A 24,453-nucleotide genomic window follows, 5' to 3' on the forward strand; every position below is an offset into this window, starting at 1 on the left:
GGGGGGTACAAGTAACGGAGGTATTTTACGGGTATAATGAAGAGATATTACATACAGTAAAACGAAGAACAACGGTCGTATATGGGCAGGCGTATGATCCCGGCTCAGCCATGCCTCACTCGAACTCCGGTTATGTGCTCTGTGAAGACATCCCTGGAGTATCCAATGACTTCACTGACACATAAGCTTGGCATACGCTCTGCTGCACAGCTGTCTCACCAGCGCGTCGTTGGCCGGATCCCAGAAACCCAGGGAGCCAACAATGAACGGGAAGACTGCAACCTCCCCAGGGTGGTCAATGGCAATCTCCTTCCTGAGGTCCTCGTATTTGACCTTTTTCTCAGCAGCAGCATCTTCAAAAGCCTTCATTCTGTTATCAAAGGGTACCGTGGCGTCAATGATCAAAGTGCGCCACTTCCGAGCATAAGATCAGGCCTGAGGCGTTGAGTGCCAAACGCCTGGTTCTCCGATACGACCTCAAATTTCCCAGCAGCTGCCTTTTTCAACCGGGAAGTTGTGCCTGGCCATATAGAGGCTGGTATACCGCATACAATGGTTGACAACGTGGGCGAGATTTTCTAAATTGTTCCCACATCGTCGACATCGGCGGTCACCAGTCCTCCAAGACGAGGATCCGTTCAGGGGCACCAGGTTAGGTTAGGCTCGGTGAACAAACCTCCAATCTGCAAATCTGCAAAATTCGCCAGCCCTGAGGAAATGGCTGGACGCAGCGTGTGCAGCAACACATTCCATGGCTTTGTCTTGGTCCGGCTTGTCGATCAGAGCCTGGCCTCTCACGATGCGGAAAAGGTCACGCAGCGTCTTCATGACCTCCCTTCTCTGCTTAGCACGCATCGTAGTTCTCGCGTGAGTGATGGAAGGGGGGCCATCAAGGGACCAAGACGCAGTCAGAATCCCAGAGGCGTTTAGGGCACGGGACCAGACACTGGCAACCCCACTGCCGCGATTCTCGCGGAAGGGTCCCTCATTATCGCCAGATAGATAACAACCGACCTCAGAGTTGGATGGAGCTCGGCCAATCCTCCGGCTGGTGACGTCCCTCACATGGTCAGCTGCTTCCCTTGTGACCCATCCATCAGGGGAGGTGAGTAGCTTGAACGCGCTATCGACGGCCGCAATGTCGGAATCCTCGGCCAGCCTCGTGATCCCGCAACAGCCGCGAAGAGTGGAACCGTAAACGAACTCATTCGAAGCTTCCTGTGGGAGCTTGAGAGTGGCTTTGATTTCAGGTCGCAGGATGTCGTCGATGGTGTTCCATTCGGTTTTCAAGAACGTTCCCATGCGCTGGAGGTGGACCGCACAGGGGAAAAAGAAAGTTTTCAGCGCGTCAATCCTTTGCCACGGAGCGAGCTTGCTCCTAGTAATTTTATGGCCCAGCTCAGTGCTGTCTGCAAACGTAGACTTATGGGGGATCACATGGAAACCCACCTGAGCGCCAAGGAACTCGGCCGCGTCGCCATCTGCCAGCGGCTTCATCGGGGCCCCAAGGATTGAAAAGACGCTGTCCCGCACGCCGACTGGGGGTCGTCCCTCGTGGCGGAGTGGCGGAGAGAGGCGCACTTGCTGGCATTGATTTTGAGCCCAAGGCGCTCCAGCCCGACTCTCGCTTCATCAATCTTCAACTGGAAAGCAGGCGCACTGTCGGTGTGTAGACAGAGGTCATCGGCGAAAGCCATTACCCGGTGGTTGGTATTCTGCCACTGTAGCGTAGATACAATTGGGTCAATCGCCATGATAAACAAAAATTCGCTCAGAGGGCATCCTTGACGAATGCCGGACAAAACAGGGATGTCAGGGGTCTTCCCCTCGACCACGATAACTGAAGAAGTTGCGCCACTGTACAGGTCCCGGACAATGTAGAGCAGCCCCTCGCCAGCACCACAGCTCTCGATGGCAGTCTCCAACGCCAGATGGGGGATTGCCCCGAACGTATTGGACACGTCGAGCCACGCCACATACTTGTCGGAGCGTCCAGTCCTGGCCTTCTCCAGCTCGCGGTTCAACGTGTGGACGTGCTCAAACGCACCGTTCGCCGGAAGAAATCCCTTCTGGCACGGGCTTAGTGCAGAGTTGCTCACAAGCCATTCAGAGAGACGACAGGAAAAGCACCCAGCGTACAGCTTGTAAATGGTGTGGCACAGGGATATCGGCCTCCAATTGCCCAGGTCACTCTGGTCGCCTTTTTTATAAACTAAGACTATCACCGCTTTTTTCCACGTCGGGGGGACACGACGGTGTTTAACACAGATGTTGATAACTTATAATCCATACGCCTGTATACCTGATGGTTGTAAGAAAGTATATTTTATCCTTGGTTTGATAATTTTATACAATTTAGGACTTAACAGCATTTGTGATTTCAGAAAATTATTTTCTTCCAACTATTTTTGTAGATTTTGAAAGGCCCACAAAACGTTGAAACATACTTTTGGTGAAGAAGATGAAACATTACTAAGTAACGTTGATAATTATGTACAAGATATAGAAACTAACAATCTTTCATTAACTGGGATTAGCCAAAACAGTATTTTAAATAATATAAATTCCTTTCATGTAACAACTAATTTTTGTTTTGATGTAATGCATGATATATTTGAAGGCGTGTGCCATTATGATATGTGTCACATTATTACTTATTATACAGAAACAGAAAAAATATTTTCTTTAAAATATTGAATTTTAAGGAACAATATTTCAACTATGGAGAATTAGAGCAAAAAAACTTATCACCCTCATTGAGAAACATCATTTATCTAAAATTCACTTAAAAATGTCTGCCAGACAAATGATGAGCTTTGTTCACTTATTTCCATTAATTATGGGTGATTTAATACCTGAGGGTGATGATGTTTGTATTTTTTATTAATTTTTTTAGAAATAATCGAAATTGTACTAAGTTATGAGTTGTCATAGCAAAGTTCTGTTTCACGTTTAAAGTACTTGATTAATAAACACAATTTGAATTATTTACTATTTTTTAATGATAATTTAAAACCCAAACATCACATCTTAACCCATTATCCATCAATAATACTTAAATCTCGCCCTCCCAGATATTTTTGGTGTATTAGATATGAGGCTAAATACAAAGAACTTAAAATGTATGTTAATCTATTCTATTTCTAGAAAAATATTTACTTAATATTAGCTATTAAATATAAATTGAAATTTTCACACTTTTGCTTAGTCAAGATACTCACAACCATTTCCATTAAACGTAAAATTGATTCAGATCTCGAATTTCTTTCAAATAATTTAATCATGCCTTCAAACAATTTTGGTAGTTATTCTAAAATTGATTTATAGGGCACAGTGTATAAAGTAGGAAATTATGTTAGTAGATTTAAGCATGACATTTGTTTGTATGACCAGCCACCGAGATCGTGCGGAACTCCATTGACATAGCAAAAACCAACACAGACCCACCAGGTCGGGAAACTGAGGATGAGTCGACTAGTCCCCCCCATTGACTCATCACCACCCCCAACCATTCATCACCAAAATTCGGTAGTACAGGCGGAAAAAAATTACGCAAGCACCACGCTCGTAGTTCGGTAAATCGACACAACGATCAACCAACTACGAAAATGTTTTCCGTCACAACACCTGACCTCACCCGTTCACAGATCCCCAACTTACACCACCCCACCACCGATAACACTCACCTCGCAAGTGACACGTGTGTTCAACAACAACCGGCTCATTGGGCAGCCGCAGGTTTAGGGACAAGGGCAACAGAGACACTGGTGTTCACCTGCACAGGTAACGAGGGCGCAAGTACAAACACTTCGCACATCTCCGCGTTAGGTCACGAAGACTCCCGGTTTTGTTGCCCGGAAGCTACAGCCGCGACATATGAGCACGCCCCTGGTCAGGACGTTCTCAAGCGTGTCTCACCGCTCGTGCCTCTTTCGCCATGCGTACTCACCTGAGACGCCCCGAGTCTTTACTCTTTAAGTATCCACTGTGTGTGTGGTAACGTCCTGACCCATATAAGTCCTACCTATTCGTTGTATTTTTTAGACTTTGTTCGCTGAACCTTCTAAGTGCCTCGTATGTTCGCCTTGTTCTGAGAAAGGCTAATTTTTCCGGTGGCCATGGTACTCCTTCCCTCGCGAGTTCCTGTTCCAGCATCTCCCTATATCTTCTCGTTCTTTTGCAAGCCAGGAGTACGTGCCTTACGGTTTCCACGCCGTTCCCGCAGGCACAGTTCGGGCTGTTTACCAACTTAAAACCGTGAAGTTTACTCTTAAGGGGATCGGTGGCGGTGACGACTGTCTTTGTCTAATACACGCGCAACATAAGAATTCAGAGGTGTTTTTTGGCAAACGTACCGATTGATAAAGTGAAGCGATAATAATTCTGAAAACAGATTTGAATTTGTCGTTAAGTCTACTTGATATCGGTTAGTCTACATTTTTGATTTTAGATTCTGAGTGAAACGATAAAAAAAAAAATAAAAAAACATTCATCGTTTCACTCAGAATCTAAAATCAAAAATGTAGACTGATCGATCTCAAGTAGACTTGACGACAAATTCAAATTTGTTTTCAGAATTCTTATTTCTTCACTTTATCAATCAGTACTTTTGCCAAAAAACTCCTCTGAATTCTTATGTAACGCGTGTGTTAGACAAAGACAGTCATCACCGCCACCGATCCCCTTAAAGTCCCCATGCCCCGTCAGAAATTGCGTGGTGTAGTGATCAAGTGCCAGTGGTAGAGCGCACCTTTCTGCCATGTTCGGGATCATAAACTTCGTCCACTCTCCTTCAGTCATATCTTTCTTGCCATGCCACCATGAGGCCGTTTTCGTTCTCTTTGTATTCGTCAAAACTGATCGCGCCGCTATTGAGTCGACATTTCAGTGCCGATCTCTCAACCTCGTGGTCAAGCGGGAGTACCCCTGCCACGACCGAGAGACAATTAGTTGACGTTGTCTTACATGCGCTTGTTATCGCCAGCAGAGGTACCCTTTGCATGCTGCCTAGTGGCTTTATGAATTTTGCTAGTCTGCTTCCTTTTACCTAAATTTGGCTGCGTATGTTATGCATAGTAGGAACGCCGCCTCGTATATCGTTCTTGCAGCAACTCGGCCCATGCCACAGTTAGCTGACGTCATGCATCTGATCCGTGTGTACATGCCTTCTGATTTCTGTTTTAGTGCCAGCACATGGTTCCAATAGCTTTGTCGGGAATCCAGTATAACACCTAGGTACTTGGCCGTATCACTGGCCGCTATTCTGGGTGCTCTTTCCTGAGTGCCGAAGCTGACCGAGTAATCCGGTTTTAGCAGTCCCTTTAGGCTGAGTAGTTGGCTTTTCGCTGCTGAGAACAGTAGTCTGTATTTCTCTGCCCATTCTCTGAGTGACACGGTACGTTACAGTCGCCAGTTCAAAGTACGGGCACCACAACGACCGGTCTGCACCTTACCAACAAGGTGACCCGTCATTTGATCCGGTAAATAGTATCCGGCGACAAATGATCCGCGACATTTGGTCCGGTTCAAAAAGAACTTGTACCAAAAATATCCTGCTAAAAAATGTCCGGTAACAAAAAAATATAAAATATAAATATATAGTTTTATTTTAATTAGTTGTTATTTTATTTTCATAATTTTTAAAAACGTCATTATAAAAAAAATATAAAATATAAATAGTCATAATAAAAGTAATAATATAGAATACAAATGTTTATAAATTAAAATTATGAGCGATACCCTTCAAATACGTAATGATATTTGAAGTTTCATAGTTTTCTACTGTATTTTTAAGACGTTGGTCTATGTTTTTATATTTTTTTTTTTTTGTAGGGTTATTTTCCCCCAGATTAATTTTTTCTAGTTTTGCTTCTTGGAGCCCCTGTTCCTGCTTCAAAAAAGATATAAATTTCCAAATAGTCGTATGATGACTTCCCAATGATGCATTGAAAGCATGGTGCCAACCTTCAACAGCATTGTTTGTTCGAGGTTGGTCATTAATTACATTGTCATAACAGTTCCACATTTCTATTGGAAATAATGGTTTTTTTCTTCTATTACGAACTGTTCGACCTATCCATGTTTCCTCAAAGTAATCTACTATAGGTTCAAACAATTGTTCATTATCAATAAAATATTGGGATTCTAGGATAGTATTAAAAGATTTTACTACATCAAGGACTGGCACAAATGCTAAAGCACATAATTGTTTAACATGGAGAGCAAACGTTGAGTCTTCTGCATATTTCTTTTGTAACCCAGTAGATTGTACTTTACGCCATACACACTGGCCAAAATGAAAAAAACATCCACTTATATGAGCATTAGGAAAAATTTGTTTGAACGCCGAAACAAAGGATTGCTCAAAATCTATTTTAATAGTTTTTGGGTTCAGATCTGGTTTTAATACAAGCAATTGCCTTAAAACTTCAGCGTATACTTCCTTTGTACGACTAGTCATTAATATATACACTAATGGAATAACTAACATAGACGTAACTAGAGCCATTAAATTGAGTGGGCTCGAGCCCTTAGTTAAAATGTTTAACAGAGGAGAGGGGTTGTAGGACTATAACCTTGTCCCTTACCCTTAATAAATAAGAAAATATTTTAATACAATTATGAATACCAACATTTTTAATAAAGAAATACAACTTTAAATATCCACAAGCAAAGTACATTTATTACAAAATAGTATAAGTAGTATTATTGTTATAATTGCATTTTTCTATCTTTTTTTGCAAATTGATTAAGAATATCATCATTATTAATTGTGTTTGATAATTCTCGCTCAATGTTAAGAATACTTAAATTTGTAAATCTGTTTTGTGCCATATTTGACCTTAAATAAGTATTAATTCTTCTCATTGAGGAGAACGATCGTTCACACGAAGCAGAACTAATGGGAATTGACAATGCAACATGCAATAATTTGTAGACATTTGGATATGTGTCAAATTTAACAACAGACTGAAGTATCTCTCTCTGAGTTAGGGCATCACAGTTAATTTTTTTGTTTTGCAAACAATTTTTGGCTACAGTAATTTCACATTTTAAATCAGCTTCTTCAATTTGTAACATAGACTGAAACAAAAATATTTATGATAAAGAATCAAACACAAAGGAAAAATTGAATTTATTTTGAATAACACACCTTATAATGGTCGACAAAACAGGAATCTTTTTCATATTGAAGGTCTAAAAATGTGTCAACTGATTCCAACTCTTTTTCTGGTTCTTGAGGGTGATTAATACCTATTTTACCAACAATGAGATTGCATTTTTCTTTAGCAGATTGTTTTTTATTATTAAATATACTNAACTAAATTTAGGATTGATTTCCATTTGGCAATTTTTGCAAAGATGTTCTTATGTCACTGAAGGGTACGAACAGAGACAACGGATTTGGGCTCTGCGCAACAATGACGATATGGCCGATGAAGGACAGATTGAAAATTTTGAACAAATACCACCTGACGAATTACCTTTAGAAGATGAACTTAATGTTGGAGACCCACCAGCACGAAGGCCTTGGGATTTACCTTTAGAAGAAAGGGTTGATGTTGCTGATCCGCCAGGAGAAAGTTCTGTATGCATGGTGTGTATGGTAGTAACGGTAAATGGCACTGCAGCCGAGTATATAATTTTGCCATGCGGCCAATGGCCATGCGTGGGTATGTGCATCATGTGTGGAACGCTTAGATGTGCCAAACTGGGTTTGTTCGTTTAGTCGAATACCTAATATTTCCTTTCAAAGAATTTTTTTCTCTTAAATATCAAAGTAAATTCAAGTAAGTAAGTTAATGTAAATTATAAATAATTGTTAGATTGTATTATATTATTATGTTATTATTAATTATAAGATGACAAAATAAAAGGTTGGATGTTGTCATGAGTTTGTTATCTGTTTTTTATCTTAATAATATTTTATTTAACTTGGTTTCACAGAAAATATAGTATTGACGTATATTTTCTTATTAGTTATTGACATTTAGAAAAAGTATAATAATAATTTTAGCTATTTTTAAGAAATATAGGTAACTGATTTAAGCACTTTCATTATCCACAAATTGTTTACATTTGATTACCATAAAAAATTCTATGATTTCTACAACAAATAGAAATTAAATGCAAAATTTCAATTTGATTAGTTATACCATATACAATTCCTACTTCAGAATACTTACTAAAACTAAATTGCTTTTCTTTTTAAATTGTTTACACTCGTTAAATTGTGAAACCCATTCATTGTATTTTCCAAAATAACTTTGATTTTATATTAAATTAAATGTTTAAATAAGTAGGTACTAATTTTACATATTATTATTAAACATAGAATGTTATAAATTATTTGATAATCATAATAATAATAATTACTATAATTAATAACATAATTTTTCAAGTTACAGACTACATATACAATACAATTAAATAATGGTTATTTTCTCATTTCAAAAGCAAAGCTTAATAGCTTATGCTGAAATGAGAGAGTTCATAAAAAATACATTAAATTTTTTAACTAAGATTGTATTATATACCGACAGTTCATTTATATAATATAGATATTCAAAATTAATAAAAAAAAGTATTTACATATAATATGTAACACAAGGTAATTATATAAATCTAAGGTGTTGACATGTTTCTTAGAACTATTATATCTATATGATTTAAAAATTAAAAAACATTAATCAATATTTGCCAAAAGTAGTAGAACAAAAAACTTATTTAGTATTAGATTTTTCCTTACTTCTAGTATTATATTTTTGATTTAATTTTACGTTATCAAATTTAACAGAGTACATTTAAGTAGAATATTCCTTTATGAAAATGGAATTCAAACTATAACTGACAGTTTGGAATAAAGATAATAAACTGAGTTAAGTCTAGGTCTATTTAAAATTATTCTTATCAAGTTATTTAAAGTTATGTTTGGTGGGTAAAAGTTTGATTTAAAAGCATATCCCCAAATACATATTCCATAGCTAATTATAGATTGAGCTAGTGCAATGTAAATTATCCTATTGTTATGAAGATTAAGTTTTTTTTTAATATTTTAAATTTATAAAATAATTTTCTGATAAAATTACAAATATTGTATGTTATGTGCTCTTTCCAATTAAGATTATAATCAAAGATATTGCCTAAATATTTTATTTTGGAAACATTCTCAAGTAAATGCCAATCACAAATTCTATTTTACATAAACAATTTTAGCTATGAGCTATGACATCTTTCTAAGGTATCTACATTAGTATTATTTATACTAAAAAACATAGATTTAGATTTGTTAATACTAAGTTCAAGAAAATTTTTATCTAACCAGTAACCAGGCTTTAATGTTGTTGATACATTTATTAGCTAAGCTATATTGATTGTCAATATTATCATGTTCAAGGTAACACTAATATATCATCTGCAAAATAAATTACCTATCCATTAATTTTCAAATTAATAAGTCCATTAATGTATATAAGGAATAGTAGGTATGGGTCCTAAGACGGTAGGTGGGAACACCACAGTTAACAGAAATCGAAAAACTAAAGCACTCATTAATTCAAACTACCTGTGTTGAGTGTTTATTTGAAAGGTAAGATGAGGATAGTGATAGAGCAATTTTACGGACTTTAATTTCGTTATAAAAATATTATAGATGACCGACGAATCAAATGCTCTTTTTAAATCAAGGAACATGCCTATTACCTTATTTCCTTTATCCAGACTTGAATAAATTAATTCGAAGTCTGCAGTACATCACCATTAGCAGGGGTTAAAGTGGGGAGATGCAGGAGGACTCAGTCTCCCTATCTCTGACGGTGACCCGTCATTTGATCCGGTAAATAGTATCCGGCGACAAATGATCCGCGACATTTGGTCCGGTTCAAAAAGAACTTGTACCAAAAATATCCTGCTAAAAAATGTCCGGTAACAAAAAAATATAAAATATAAATATATAGTTTTATTTTAATTAGTTGTTATTTTATTTTCATAATTTTTAAAAACGTCATTATAAAAAAAATATAAAATATAAATAGTCATAATAAAAGTAATAATATAGAATACAAATGTTTATAAATTAAAATTATGAGCGATACCCTTCAAATACGTAATGATATTTGAAGTTTCATAGTTTTCTACTGTATTTTTAAGACGTTGGTCTATGTTTTTATATTTTTTTTTTTTTGTAGGGTTATTTTCCCCCAGATTAATTTTTTCTAGTTTTGCTTCTTGGAGCCCCTGTTCCTGCTTCAAAAAAGATATAAATTTCCAAATAGTCGTATGATGACTTCCCAATGATGCATTGAAAGCATGGTGCCAACCTTCAACAGCATTGTTTGTTCGAGGTTGGTCATTAATTACATTGTCATAACAGTTCCACATTTCTATTGGAAATAATGGTTTTTTTCTTCTATTACGAACTGTTCGACCTATCCATGTTTCCTCAAAGTAATCTACTATAGGTTCAAACAATTGTTCATTATCAATAAAATATTGGGATTCTAGGATAGTATTAAAAGATTTTACTACATCAAGGACTGGCACAAATGCTAAAGCACATAATTGTTTAACATGGAGAGCAAACGTTGAGTCTTCTGCATATTTCTTTTGTAACCCAGTAGATTGTACTTTACGCCATACACACTGGCCAAAATGAAAAAAACATCCACTTATATGAGCATTAGGAAAAATTTGTTTGAACGCCGAAACAAAGGATTGCTCAAAATCTATTTTAATAGTTTTTGGGTTCAGATCTGGTTTTAATACAAGCAATTGCCTTAAAACTTCAGCGTATACTTCCTTTGTACGACTAGTCATTAATATATACACTAATGGAATAACTAACATAGACGTAACTAGAGCCATTAAATTGAGTGGGCTCGAGCCCTTAGTTAAAATGTTTAACAGAGGAGAGGGGTTGTAGGACTATAACCTTGTCCCTTACCCTTAATAAATAAGAAAATATTATAATACAATTATGAATACCAACATTTTCAATAAAGAAATACAACTTTAAATATCCACAAGCAAAGTACATTTATTACAAAATAGTATAAGTAGGTAGTATTATTGTTATAATTGCATTTTTCTATCTTTTTTTGCAAATTGATTAAGAATATCATCATTATTAATTGTGTTTGATAATTCTCGCTCAATGTTAAGAATACTTAAATTTGTAAATCTGTTTTGTGCCATATTTGACCTTAAATAAGTATTAATTCTTCTCATTGAGGAGAACGATCGTTCACACGAAGCAGAACTAATGGGAATTGACAATGCAACATGCAATAATTTGTAGACATTTGGATATGTGTCAAATTTAACAACAGACTGAAGTATCTCTCTCTGAGTTAGGGCATCACAGTTAATTTTTTGTTTTCCAAACAATTTTTGGCTACAGTAATTTCACATTTTAAATCAGCTTCTTCAATTTGTAACATAGACTGAAACAAAAATGTTTATGATAAAGAATCAAACACAAAGGAAAAATTGAATTTATTTTGAATAACACACCTTATAATGGTCGACAAAACAGGAATCTTTTTCATATTGAAGGTCTAAAAATGTGTCAACTGATTTAGCAAATTTTAGGCTTTCAGTAGAAAATCTTGTTTTCATGTTCATAATTATAGCATCAAGTACCTACTGGGAAGTAAGCATTTATCATCCAATAATCTTTGACAGTTCTAACACCTTCAATTACATTTAGATCATCTTCTGCACCTGTTGTAGTTGTTACTACCTGTAGCCGTAACTTGTTCCATACCATTATCACAATATTCGATATTTATTATCACTTATTTTTTGTGTCACACAATATGATTGTGTTCTATTGTGATATAAGTAAAGGTAGGTAAACAAAAATGTATTATTTCAATTACTTGATTGTTTTCAATTCATATTTCATTTAGGTGGGCTCGAGAGGCTGAAGGGTGGGCTAAGCCCACCCAAGCCCCCCCCTATTTACGTCTATGATAACTAAGCTACGTGTGTAACAATGAATTGTATATAATTGTGAAAATATCGAGGGAACAGATTTAAAAGTTCCGTCACCAAACCAGTCATCTGTTTCTTGAAGCATATTTAAATTGTACTGAGTAGTAAAAGTTAAAATTCTGCTTTCACTACTACCACTATCGTATGCCAAAAATGTTTCGTTTTTGTTAGTCAATTTATATATTTCAGGAATAATTAAGTCTTTGGTATTACTTGGATTAACTGGAGCATTTTATTTTATTACTCGAGTCCGTTGAATAGTCCTTGACAATGATTTTATAATAGGTAATTGTCCAATTACCGGAACAGAAGTTTGACCCAACACATTTGAAATTATATTTCTTGTAGAAGTTGTTTCTGTTATAGCAGTATCCTTTATAGTATTCACCAGTTCTTTGGCCTCAATTTTGGCTAAGTTTGGAGCATGCGAATGATCAGTTTCTTTTAAAATCGATCCTACGAAAAAAAAACAAAACATTGTATGAAATGTGGAATGTACAATTTGAAATAAAGTCTACATCAAAATAATTAATGTTTTATTTTATAAATATTATTATTATTATTATAAATAAATATAATTAATTAAATTCTATTAATTTAGTATACAAATTTAAGTACATACCCGTTTCGTCTTTCGTTGTTGTGTGACATCGGCTTTTACATGACAACTTTTTATACTCGGTACAACGCCATACAACATACTACTTTAGTTTCATACACATCATGAATACTAAATAAAAAACCTTTATTTATAAGCATATTTTGGCCTTTTTGGCTTTTTATAAATGTAAGTGGCATTATTTAAAGTTAACGTTATTCATACACGTTTGCAAACGGCTAGGTGTTCACATGTACTAAAATCGAAAAAAACGGATGTATCGCTATCTCCAACATAATAATAATTTATATCTGATAAATCGTTGAGAACTGATTAGATTCGTTAATTTGTGGTTTTTCTGACCGTTTTCTGTATATAAGGTATATATATTTTATATTTTTTTGTTACCGGACATTTTTTAGCAGGATATTTTTGGTACAAGTTCTTTTTGAACCGGATGAAATGTCGTGGATCAATTGTCGCCGGATATAATTTACCGGACCAAATGACGTGGAACCTACCAACAACCACCACGGGCATAGTCGGTTCAACACAGTCAACTCTCCCACCTCGCCGCAAAGGCATAGGGTGGGAGGGGAAGACAGGTCGGGCCGGGCAAGTACCGGCCGCCCGGTATCGTTCCCTTTTGCCAAAACCGTCATCATGACAACATCCATCTGGTCGTCGGTCACAATACACAGTTATCGCCGTCAATACTTGCTCTCGTCGTCGTGCATACCTCACACAGTTTCGCCGTCAATATTTTCTTTTGTCGTCGTGCACACCTCACACCGTTTCGCCGTCAACACGCATCTTGGTCGTTGTGAACATTTTGTAACTTACATTATTAGCGTGTTACAATAAAAACAGTAAAAACCACAACCGGTGATCGTCAGTTGTTTTGTTTTGTTGTTTTGTGAATCACCACTCCCACAATCACTTTGAGCGGCGCACCGCAGAACCTTATACAGTAACCCCGCAGGCGCTGTGTCATGAGGCTCTCCAAATATCCTTCAATGCGACTAAAAGCGGTATGTGGTCTAGCCGCTGCGACCATTAGCGCGATGTCATCTGCATACAGCACTATGGATGCACTTTTGCCCAGTTTTATATTGCTGATTTCCGTCATAGCAATGTGGCGAGCCGCCGCCACATAATTTCCCACCGGCGTCTGTGGCATTGTAAGACGGTTGGTCACAGTGATCCCCGGCGGGCGACGGCTGCCGCGCTCGGCGACCGGAGGTCTCTTCCTATTCTTTCCGATCGCGCTAAAGCAGCGCACGCTCTCCGCCGTCTTTTAACGCACAGTTCTGTCCTAGGCAAACAAAAAATCCTAGTGACCAACCGTCCATTTTGACCGTACGCACCCGACACTGTCACATCTTTTGTAAACTACTCTTTCCTTGCAAATAAATTAGTATTGTATTTTAACCAAGTCTAGTTCTTTTTTTTACTAGAGTCAACACTCAGGTACATCGTGGTTACGATCGTAATGACGACGTTGGAGGTTTCTCAAGTGTTAGTCCGAGTACCTCCACATTGGCGACCTCGCAAGTCGTAGCACACCTTAATAGCTACCCGTTGTAGCCATTCCAAACGCGCGACAAGTGCGCCCGACCTCGCGTTACCGTACCGTCGTGACCGCGTACGCTAATCCTGTGCCTCCGACACGTTTTTCGGCTATTGGCTCGTTGGTCTTAGACAACGAGCAGCAACAGCCGGGCGACAACACACGAAATGCCCACCCACCCGTCAATAACGCGACCATCGCACCATCAATTGACGCTGTCGCCAATTTTCGACTCCCGACCTTTTGGAACCAGTCCTCGCCTTCTGGTTTAATCACGCGGAAGCTATGTTCGTGGCGCAGCGCATCACCTCGAACGCGTCAAAGGTGCACTATGTCGTCGCAGCACTGGATCAGGCGACAATTCGAACTCTCGGTGATCTTCTGGGGACGTCGGCGTCGTGCGAGGCAATACGCACGCGTCTCACCGATGTATTCGCAACAACCAATGCTGCCAAGTACCGGGAGTTGGTCCGATACGGAGGTTTAGGCGACCGAAGTCCGTCGCAGCTGCTCTGTGACATGCGTGGTGACCTGTCACCGGGCATAGGCGAAGAGGCACTGAAAGAGTTCTGGTTGCAGAAGCTGCCGTCAAACGTCAGAGTCGTTCTTGTTGGCCTGGACGCCTCACTATCTAATAAATGCTTGATGTCAAAGTTATTTTCACTCAACAGAGTTGCCCATCGTGCAATCTGTGGATTTAAGATTTTCTTGGTGTTGAGGTGGATTATTGCTTAACAATCTGTAATCACCACCACAGCTCTTATTACAAATATATTTGTGTTCTAATACTATAATAATATTGGAGTATTTCAAGTAAAAGATTAGTAAATTCATAAATTAATTTTTAATTATTATTTCAGATTAATAATTTAAAACTGTTGAAAAAACCTAACCGAAAATATTAGAGTTACTGACTTGATATTTTAAGGATAGATAAATGTTATAATTTCACTGAGAAAGGATTTTTCAAAATTTTGATTTGAAGTGGTTGAAATCGCCAAAAGTGAATGTAAATTGTACATCTATATACAAAATGTACGGCACGGCAAACTGCGAGTTTCGTAACGTATTGTTTTTAGGATTTTCTAGAGCATTATTATCTCACTCGACTTATGAATGCTAATTATTAATCACGTCCTTGCATCTGAAAACAAATTGTACATAGAGACATTATTATATTGCGATCGTATTACCTGAACATATTAAAGATCACTAATTATAAAATCTAGGCAAATTATGAAAATGTTTTAAAAATTGTTAAGGTAGGCCCAAAGTTTCGTGGTCTGGCGTCGAAATGTCCGGATCCTAGAATATCATCTTTATTTAAACATTACCAAAGATTTCTTGAATCTTGGAGAATATTTGTTTCATGTCTAGATGAAGCACCCAAATCCCAATTTATCAACAAATCACTCCTTCGCAAAGATCACAATGAATTTCAATTTGATCCAACATTTTGTTTCTTCAAATCAGAGTGCGTCAGTAATAGTAACTTGAAATGAATGGTTAAATCTGATAGATTATTATGAAGCTGATTATGGATTTTTTTTTGTATTTTGATAAAATCAAAAAGTCTATACCAAAAGTCTGTCAAACATTTATAAAAACACTGAGCGAAGAAAGGAGTCAGTTTAAGGGCAACATTAATGTAAAAACAGTTATTCAAGTCAACTCTAACAATTTCAAATGTTATGGAGCTTCTGCATTCTTAATTCGGCACTGCCTTATGCCTATATGATAATAATAAATCTTACATAGCTATTACTGCCCATTTTGTCAATGATGATACAAAGATATTGTCAATCCTCATTTTTTGACAGCATTTCACTGCCAGACAAGCAGCTGCTGAAGTGTCTTATCTTCTTCTAGATCATGTTATTAAATGGGGTTTGAACAATTTAATAACTATGATTATAAGTGATAATGCACCAAATGTAGTTGCAGCCGTTCGAGAATGTTAGTGGAGGCATTTTCCGTGTTATGCTCATAACATAAATTTGATTTTATAATGTGGTTTAAAGCCTGTTAAAGATATTAGTGCAAAAGTAAAAGCTATTGTAGAGTATATCAAAAAAGTAGTCATGCATTGTCACGTCTAAATAAAATTCAGAAACAAGGTGTTTATTCGGTTTTCAAGCTTAAGCAAGATTTTCCCACCAGGAGGAAGTCTACATATGATATGATTGATAGAATATTGAAGATGAAGGAGCCAGTTTTGTCTACATTAGAAATTCTCAATAATGATTTGAATAAAATAACTATCAATGAGTTTAATGTCTTACAATATCTATGTAAATAACTGAAAATATTTTATGACGTAACTAATGATATTAGATCAGATAATTATGCATCAATCTCAACTCTAAAGAAACCTATTCTGACTATTTTTGGGGGTTTTATCTTCATCATAATATCTTTCTATAGGTAAAACATTTCATCTACTTTTTCTGACCATGTATAAAATTTTCTTGTTTTTTCCATAGATTGTATTTTAGCCCCATCAGGTTCAATACTTGATACACGACCAGGATACAATGTTTCCATATACTTAAATATAACAAAATCATTTTCTAAGTATTTTCCATTCTTACTAACTGGACAGTCATCTCTTTCATCTGTAAACGAGCCAACATCTTCGGACTCATCTGATTGTTCTGTACAAGAATTTTCACTATCATCATGAGCATAACTTTTACCTGGTGCTACATGTAGTTTCTTTCTTTTATTTCTCAGAGGTTGAACAGTAGAAATCTTTTGGCACTCAAATGTTGAATAAAGGTTTCTTCGATAGAGGAATTATTATTTTCAGAATTTGTAGGTCTTCCTAATAATTCATTTACATCACGATTCCATATTTTTTAAAACTATTTTGTAATGTTGTTACCATTGTAGGCTGTAATAAATTTAATAACTGTTTTAATAATGCAGGGAATTATTGTTTTTGCAAGACAGTATTTTTTAAACCTTCGGTACTACTCTTCCATTCGGAAAATATTTTTCACCAGGCCACCTTCATCGGATGGAAAACTGCAACATCCAATGGTTGCGTAAGGTGTGTGCTATTTGGAGGGAGGCACACAAAGTATATATTTTCTTTTTTAAAAATGTCAATAATATGAGAAGATAAATGTGAAGATAAATTATCCTCTATGACAACTTTTTTCCCCGGGGTTTTTTTTTTAAATGATGCAGAAGTGTTTTTTCAAACCAATCTTGGAATATGTTTGCATCAAACCAGCCTGAAGGACTAGTGTTATACCGACAATTTTTGGGACCATTTTGTGTCCAAGGTTCGTGCTGACCTTTAGCTTTGTATACAGCATGAGGAGGTAATATTTCTCCTTTAGCATTTCCACACATCATAATACTTACAGTCACTTTTGATGAGTTACAAATTTTTTCTGGATATTTACTTCCTCGCTTAACTAAGACTTTTTTTGGTTAGTCAGTCAAATTAGTTTCATCGTAATTATAAACATTTTCAGGAAGTACACCAGACAGAGTTTACTTTAAGTTTGTTATATAAATTTGGAAAATGTGTTTGTCAATTGCAGCTCTTGTCCTCTTAATATTCGAAGCCAATCGAATACTTAGGTTCTTATGGCGTTTTATAAAATTTTTGCAGTCCAAGATAGACCTGGTAAATTATTTTTAAACACACTAACCTTTTTACCAATTCTATCTAAATACGATTGCACAATATGTCTTAAATCAGTTTTATCAATTGGAAATCCATAGTTACTCATAACTATTATTTGGTCAACAAAACTTTTCTCCTCGTTGCTTGAAAATATTACTGGACGACCAATCTTTGAATTGTGAAGGTCTTTAAGTTTGTAGTTGATAGTTCGACGTGAAATACCATATGTACGCGCAGCTTCCCTTCGTGTCTTAGTCTTATTTTTTACTTCACCTAGGCATTTTTCTAATGTTTCATCAGAATAATTTCTATAATTTCTTGAACCTAATTATTTTTTGTATTTGTTCGGCATCCTCTAAAAATAATTAAATAACATTAGGTTAATTTACACATTATTTAACATGCTGTAAAAAAATCAAATCATTGCACCAAATATTGGTTGGTGCAAAGTTAGCAAAAAAAAAAAAATCAAATTTAAGTAAATTTCACTGTTTAAATTTATAAACATAATAAAACAATATCAAATCGATTAAAATTATACATAAACTTAATCTGCACTACATATAGGTACATCCATCTAGCGGTAAAATTGTGAAACATAGATGAAATTTAATTCGCTCCAAATATGTTTGTCACCAAGAGTCGTTATCACTTATTTTATGTTATCGTAACAAAATATTGATACTACCGAATTAAAAAAAAATAAATACCATTTGGTTCGTCAGTTTGTTTGTTTTATTTTAAAAGTATGTACTAGTTTCTAAGTAAAATACTTTTTGAAATATAACAAAAACTCGGTATGTGCCATAATTGGCACAACATGCATTCAAAACATAGTAACTGATTTTTTTTTTTTAGCTCTAACAATGAAACCTTCTACATTTTACCACCAACTAAGAGATATCAGAAGCATCCCAGAAGGAAGTTCTGATTCAGAACATTCTGACAATGTTGAACCTAAAACATTGTCACAATTGCCTGTAGAATCTGATAGCGATAGTTATTGTTCAACTAAAAGTACTGATGTACTTATTATTCCTGATTCAGATGACGAATTTGTATCTGAGTTTGAAGATGATATGCCTCTAGCCATAAGATTTATTAAGTCTTAGCAATTTAAGAATAAAAACAAAAAAATTTAATGTGCTTAAAAATGTCAATAAATCATTAAAATGCAAATGGGTTGAAGAAAACTTAGAAGTAACAGAAGATGTACACTTCAAAGATTCATTAAATTTACCAAAATTTATAACTGATTTAGTTTCACCTTCTCAATTTTTTAATTTTCTATTTCCGAAATCTATTATAAGTCACATTACAATGTAATCAAATTTATATGCCACTCAAGTCAAACCTATTAAATTACCAAATATAACAGAAAAAGAAATTGAGCAATTCATTGGTATATTGATGAAAATGTCAATTTTAAATTTGCCTTCAATAAGACATCATTGGGGGTCTCTTGGTACTTCAAGTATATACAATATAATGACAGTCAACCGATTCGAAGAAATTAAAAGATTTATACATTTCAATGATAACACCACAATTACATCAGACTCTTATGACAAACTTTTTAAAGTAAGACCCCTACTTGAACAAATTACAAATATTTTAGTAACATTTCCAAAAGAAAAATATTTGGCAGTGGATGAGCAGATCATTCCAACAAAATCTAAAACGTCATTAAAACTATATAACCCTAAAAAACCTCATAAATGGGGTTATAAAGTATTTGTTTTAAGGGGTGTTTCGGGTTTTAGCTACGACTTCGAAATATTTGCAGGAGAACAAACAAATAAAATGCCTGACAACTGCCCTTCCCTCTCTACTAGCAGCAATATGGTTGTAAAAATGGCTCAAATTATTCCACGTCATAAAAATTACAAATTATTCTTTGATAATTGGTTTACAAGCCTGCCACTTATGATATATTTACACAAGGAAGGTATACTTCCTTTAGGAACAGCTCGTTTAAACCGTTAAAAAGGACTTACAATGCCAACTAAAAAAGAATTTCAAAAAGAAAGAAGAGGAGCTATGTGTGAAAAAACTACAACAATTGTCGATGTTAAAATAACTGCAGTTTCATGGCTTGACAACCAAATTGTCACATTGGTATCAACCTACGTTGGAAGCCAACCTATTGTAGAGAAAACTGTTCTTCAGGTCAATAAAAACATACAAAATGATACCATGTCCAAAGTCAGTTAATGTTTATAATTCGAATATGGGTGGAGTGGATTTACTCGATTCAATTTTAGGTTATTACAGAATATCTACAAAATCTAAAAAATACTATATGAAAATTGTTTATCACATGATAGATTTATGTGTAGTAGATGCCTGGCATTTGTACCGTAGAGTATACCTAGATACCTATATACCATTATTAGATTTCAAACTATTGATGTTAGAAGTTTTATTTGAGGTTTTATAACCAAATCCCAAAAAGAATAGGTCGTCCAGGTTAGGTTGCTGACAAAAAGTACAACAGAAGCTTTATACAATGCTAAAAAAAAGAAAAATGGACCTTGTATGGAGCTACCATCAGAAGAGATACGACTTGATGGAATGGACCACTTTCCAATATATGAAAAAACCCGTGTTCGTTGTAATTACCCATCATGCAATTATAAGAAAATGATATCTTGTTCTAAATGTATTATACCACTATGTATAAATCAACACAGAAATTGCTTTTTATTATTTCATACACGGTGATAACTGATACATACATAATATTATACATTTTACATCTATTTGGCTGATGACAAACTTTATAACTTCTAAGAATTTAATTTGTGAAGAAAAAAAAAAGATTTATTTAGTTTTTATTATTAATTTGTTATATTTTAATTTATTAATCATTTGTATGCTTACATATTATTATAATTTGTGATGAAAAAAAAATAAAAGACTGTTTTATTTAGTTCTTATTATTATAATAATTATTATTTTTTTCTATTTTAATTAATATTGTTAACTTTTGTGCTTAAATTAATTAATTTGTAATCAACTTGTGTTAAATTTGTATTAAAAAGGTAAAAATATATTTTAAAATGTACAAATCCAGTTTTTTCTAAATAAAAAGTACAATTAGATACCATGGTTTACAGGAAACAAATACCACACATAGAGCATTTATTATATTGAGTGCATGGTGGCCAGAAATGGCACAATTAAAAATTGTATACTTTAATGCATGTTGGCCAGAAATGGCACAAATTAAACTTTGATCAACTTTAAGGGAAAGTTTGACTCAAATATTTTTTTAACTATTTTTCTCGTGATCCTGACGTCTTTTACTATAACCTCATTTTTTTCAGTGATAAATAAAAAGTTATGCATGAAGGGGTTAACTGCCTTAGAAGAAAGTTTTGACAAGTATTTTCCCGATTTAGATATTTCCGAGTTCGATTGAATAAATGACCCATTTGATAAAAATATAAGTTTAACTGAATTCAGCCTCGAAGAAGAAGAGCTCGCTGAAATACGAAACAATCGAACTCTTTTATCAAAATATAAAAATGTTCCATTAAGTGAATTTTGGATTCATGTTGAAAAGTCAAAATAAAATTGGTAAAATAGCTCTAAAAATATTACTGCAGTTTTCGACGTCATATTTATGTGAACAAGGATTTACCACATTTGTTAACATAAAAACAAATAAACGAATGAAAATAGAGTTCATTGAAGAAGAAATGAGTATGTCTTTCAACTATTCGACAACAAATAAAATATTTGTGTAAAAAAAAACAAGCCCAAGTGTCACATTAGTTCAATAAGTTCCCTAATTTTTAATAAACATTGATAATCAAATAATATTATGAAAAAATAATTAAAAATACAAATATATAGTTAATGTTCAATTTAATAATTTGTTTTATAAAATAAAATATTTGTATATACTATATACCTACGTCTTTCTACTTTTGTTTATACTTATGCACTGCTGAATAAAACCGAAGTAGTCTATAGGCCCTATACACTACTAAAGCTAACTCTATACTATAGGGTACCTCCGGATTTTTAGAAAATGATTAAGGGTGCCGTGAGTGAAAAAAGGTTGGGAACGTCTGCTATAGATAGCTCATTAGGCGGTATTTTGGCAGCTTGGTAATAATCGGGTCAGTAGCAGACAGAATACTGGCATTGAAAGTTCATGTATCCAACAAAAGTGACACAATTGTAATTTTTTTTGGTATTTGCAACTTAATATGTAATAAATAAATATCTGACTGCACTTGACTATAATATTCAAATAATATATCATTTATCAGCTGATATATGAGTTTTGGTCGCCGCCGGGTAGCGCTTTCTCTATAGCACACATGAGTACACGAGCAAGACACAATTCCGTTATAAAAAGTTTAACTTCATTAGAATGTATTTTAATGTTCTGTTGTATTTATTATGACAAAATAAATAAGTATGATCACAGATTTTTGATACTCATCCCTGGTTCCTCACTCCACCATAGAAAATGGTGGGAGACTTCTGCCTCTTTTCATTGGCTACTTCCCTACTGATAGTGGTTGACAGTTATCAATTAATATAATATATTATATAATATTATTATGAACGTACTTAAAATTTACATATTGAGTTATATCCACGAACATAAAATTTATCATATATAAAATAATCATTTATTAATTTATTATAGCTTATAGAACAATGCAATTACAATAAAAAATACAAAAAAAGCGCCATAAAGTATAAGACAATCAAGAGACGTGGAAGACTCCCACCCTTCTGTGCGCAGACTGAAGAAAATTCAGTTTGTTGTGATCTATTAAGTTATGGTATTTATTAAATAACAATCTATGTTAAATAATACTTTTTTTAAGTTTGTGTTTGATATATCGTATTTTGTTAAAAATAACAATTATGGATCCTGATCAATTAATTAAGTTATACGTAGTACAGTACATTGAAAATAGGAGAAAACAATCGGAAAGGGATAAAAAAATTCGTTGGATAATTAAAAAAAAAAGAAGTCAGAGTCAACAAAATTTGAGGTTGGCCCTAACGAACTTAACGTTTCTTACTATCAACAAACTGTGCAGTGTTTAAGAAAAACATGTACATTAATACCGTCTTTAGAAATGCCAAGAATGCGATGTATATACGCTAAAGAAAGATCTGTTCATTGGTGGCAGTATATTGTGAAAACACAATTTGATGATAAAGATTGGGTTGAGAGCTTCCGAATGTCCAAAGCCACATTCTATTTTTTAGTTGAGTAAGTATCTAAGTTATAATATTAAGTTAAAGTTATAATATTAAATATTATAAATACATGTAATGATGTAAATAAAATATTCTCGTTTATCGGCATGAGTTGGAATCACATGCCGTTAGTATTATAAGAGAGGCTTTTCGTGTTGATAAACAAGTTGCCATCACAATCTACAAGTTATCAAGCTGTTGTGAATATAGAGTTGTTGGTAAAGGCCCCCATACACGTCAAACAAATTTGAGCAACCTCTGTGTTTGTACAAATACGATGGTTGCACAAACTTTGGACATACACGTTCCAATAGCTTGTGCCAACTTCAGTTCAATTTTTGATCTTGTCAAAGTACATTCTAGTATAGTATAGTAAAAAGTACATTCTACAAGCATTTGTGAATATGTCTGACTCCGATGATACTTGTGCTGCGATAGTGATTGCTTGTTTGACGGAAAAGAAAAAAGTAAAGCCAAAAAGAAAGCAGAGGGTGTGGATGAAGGAATGGCTGAAGAAGAGGGATCAATTCAGCCATGATCGATTAGTAGCAGAGCTTAAAATAAGTTCAGCTGTTGATTATAGAAACTATCTACGAATGGATGCAGATACGTTTAGTGAGCTGTTAGAAAAGATAAGACCTTTAATTGAAAAACAATGTACATCTATGAGGGAACCAATTACGGCAGAACAAAGACTATTGTCCACTCTGAGATACCTTGTAAGCGGTGACTCCTTTGAAGAGCTGAAATTCCAAACTGCCATCGCAGCTCAAACTCTTGGAAAAATAATTGTTGAGACCTGCGAAGCTTTGATTTACGTTTTGAATGGATGCATCAAGGTAAGTGTTATTGGTTATATATTATTTTTCACTATTATAGAATTATTATATATTATATAGTATTATTAAGTTATTATTAATTTATTTATAATAATAGTTATAAAAGTATTATACACCATTGAATATTTATTGATATTGGTTATCGTTAAGAAGATCATTAATTGAATATTCTTGTGATGTGGAGGGCGGTGCAACTCGTTTGCGCACAATCTACATTTTTTACCTAGATATCGATGACTCGTTTGCGCACAACGAAATCAGTCGTTTACCTGTAACGGACGACTCGTTTGCGCACAACATAAACACTGAGTAACATATATTTTATATTTTTAAATTTGGACTTACCTAAAGTAATTGAATTATCGGTAAAAATTATCAGTACCTACAAATTACCAGCATATCAATAATCAATATATATCGATTTAAAATAATCGTCGTGTATTAGGAAAGCATAATACTTTTAAACAGTCGTTCGCCAGAAAGCTGTACTATAACAACTGACTATATTGACTATGGATATCGAAATTTGTGATGTTTTTGAAACGCGTCGAGGAAAAAAATGTTTAAACATAGAAAA

General features: G+C 34.8%; 2 protein-coding genes and 1 pseudogene across 2 annotated transcripts; 1 reads left to right on the forward strand and 2 right to left on the reverse strand.

Moving 5' to 3' along the window:
- Window positions 1-10,068: 10,068 nt before the first annotated feature.
- On the reverse strand, window positions 10,069-10,863 carry LOC111036960. Its single transcript, XM_022319287.1, has one exon. It carries the CDS (start codon window positions 10,861-10,863, stop codon window positions 10,069-10,071), a length of 795 nt encoding a protein of 264 aa, XP_022174979.1.
- Window positions 10,864-11,632: 769 nt separating this feature from the next.
- Window positions 11,633-12,958, reverse strand: LOC111036961 (annotated as a pseudogene).
- A 10,457-nt stretch (window positions 12,959-23,415) lies between these two features.
- On the forward strand, window positions 23,416-23,998 carry LOC111036963. Its single transcript, XM_022319292.1, has 3 exons — window positions 23,416-23,652; window positions 23,725-23,935; window positions 23,974-23,998. Exons 1-3 carry the CDS (start codon window positions 23,442-23,444, stop codon window positions 23,996-23,998), a joined length of 447 nt encoding a protein of 148 aa, XP_022174984.1. The 5' UTR covers window positions 23,416-23,441.
- The last annotated feature ends 455 nt before the right edge of the window (window positions 23,999-24,453 follow it).

Source organism: Myzus persicae, unplaced genomic scaffold (genome assembly GCF_001856785.1).
Source record: "Myzus persicae strain clone G006 unplaced genomic scaffold, MPER_G0061.0, whole genome shotgun sequence".
Taxonomy (NCBI): domain Eukaryota; kingdom Metazoa; phylum Arthropoda; class Insecta; order Hemiptera; family Aphididae; genus Myzus; species Myzus persicae.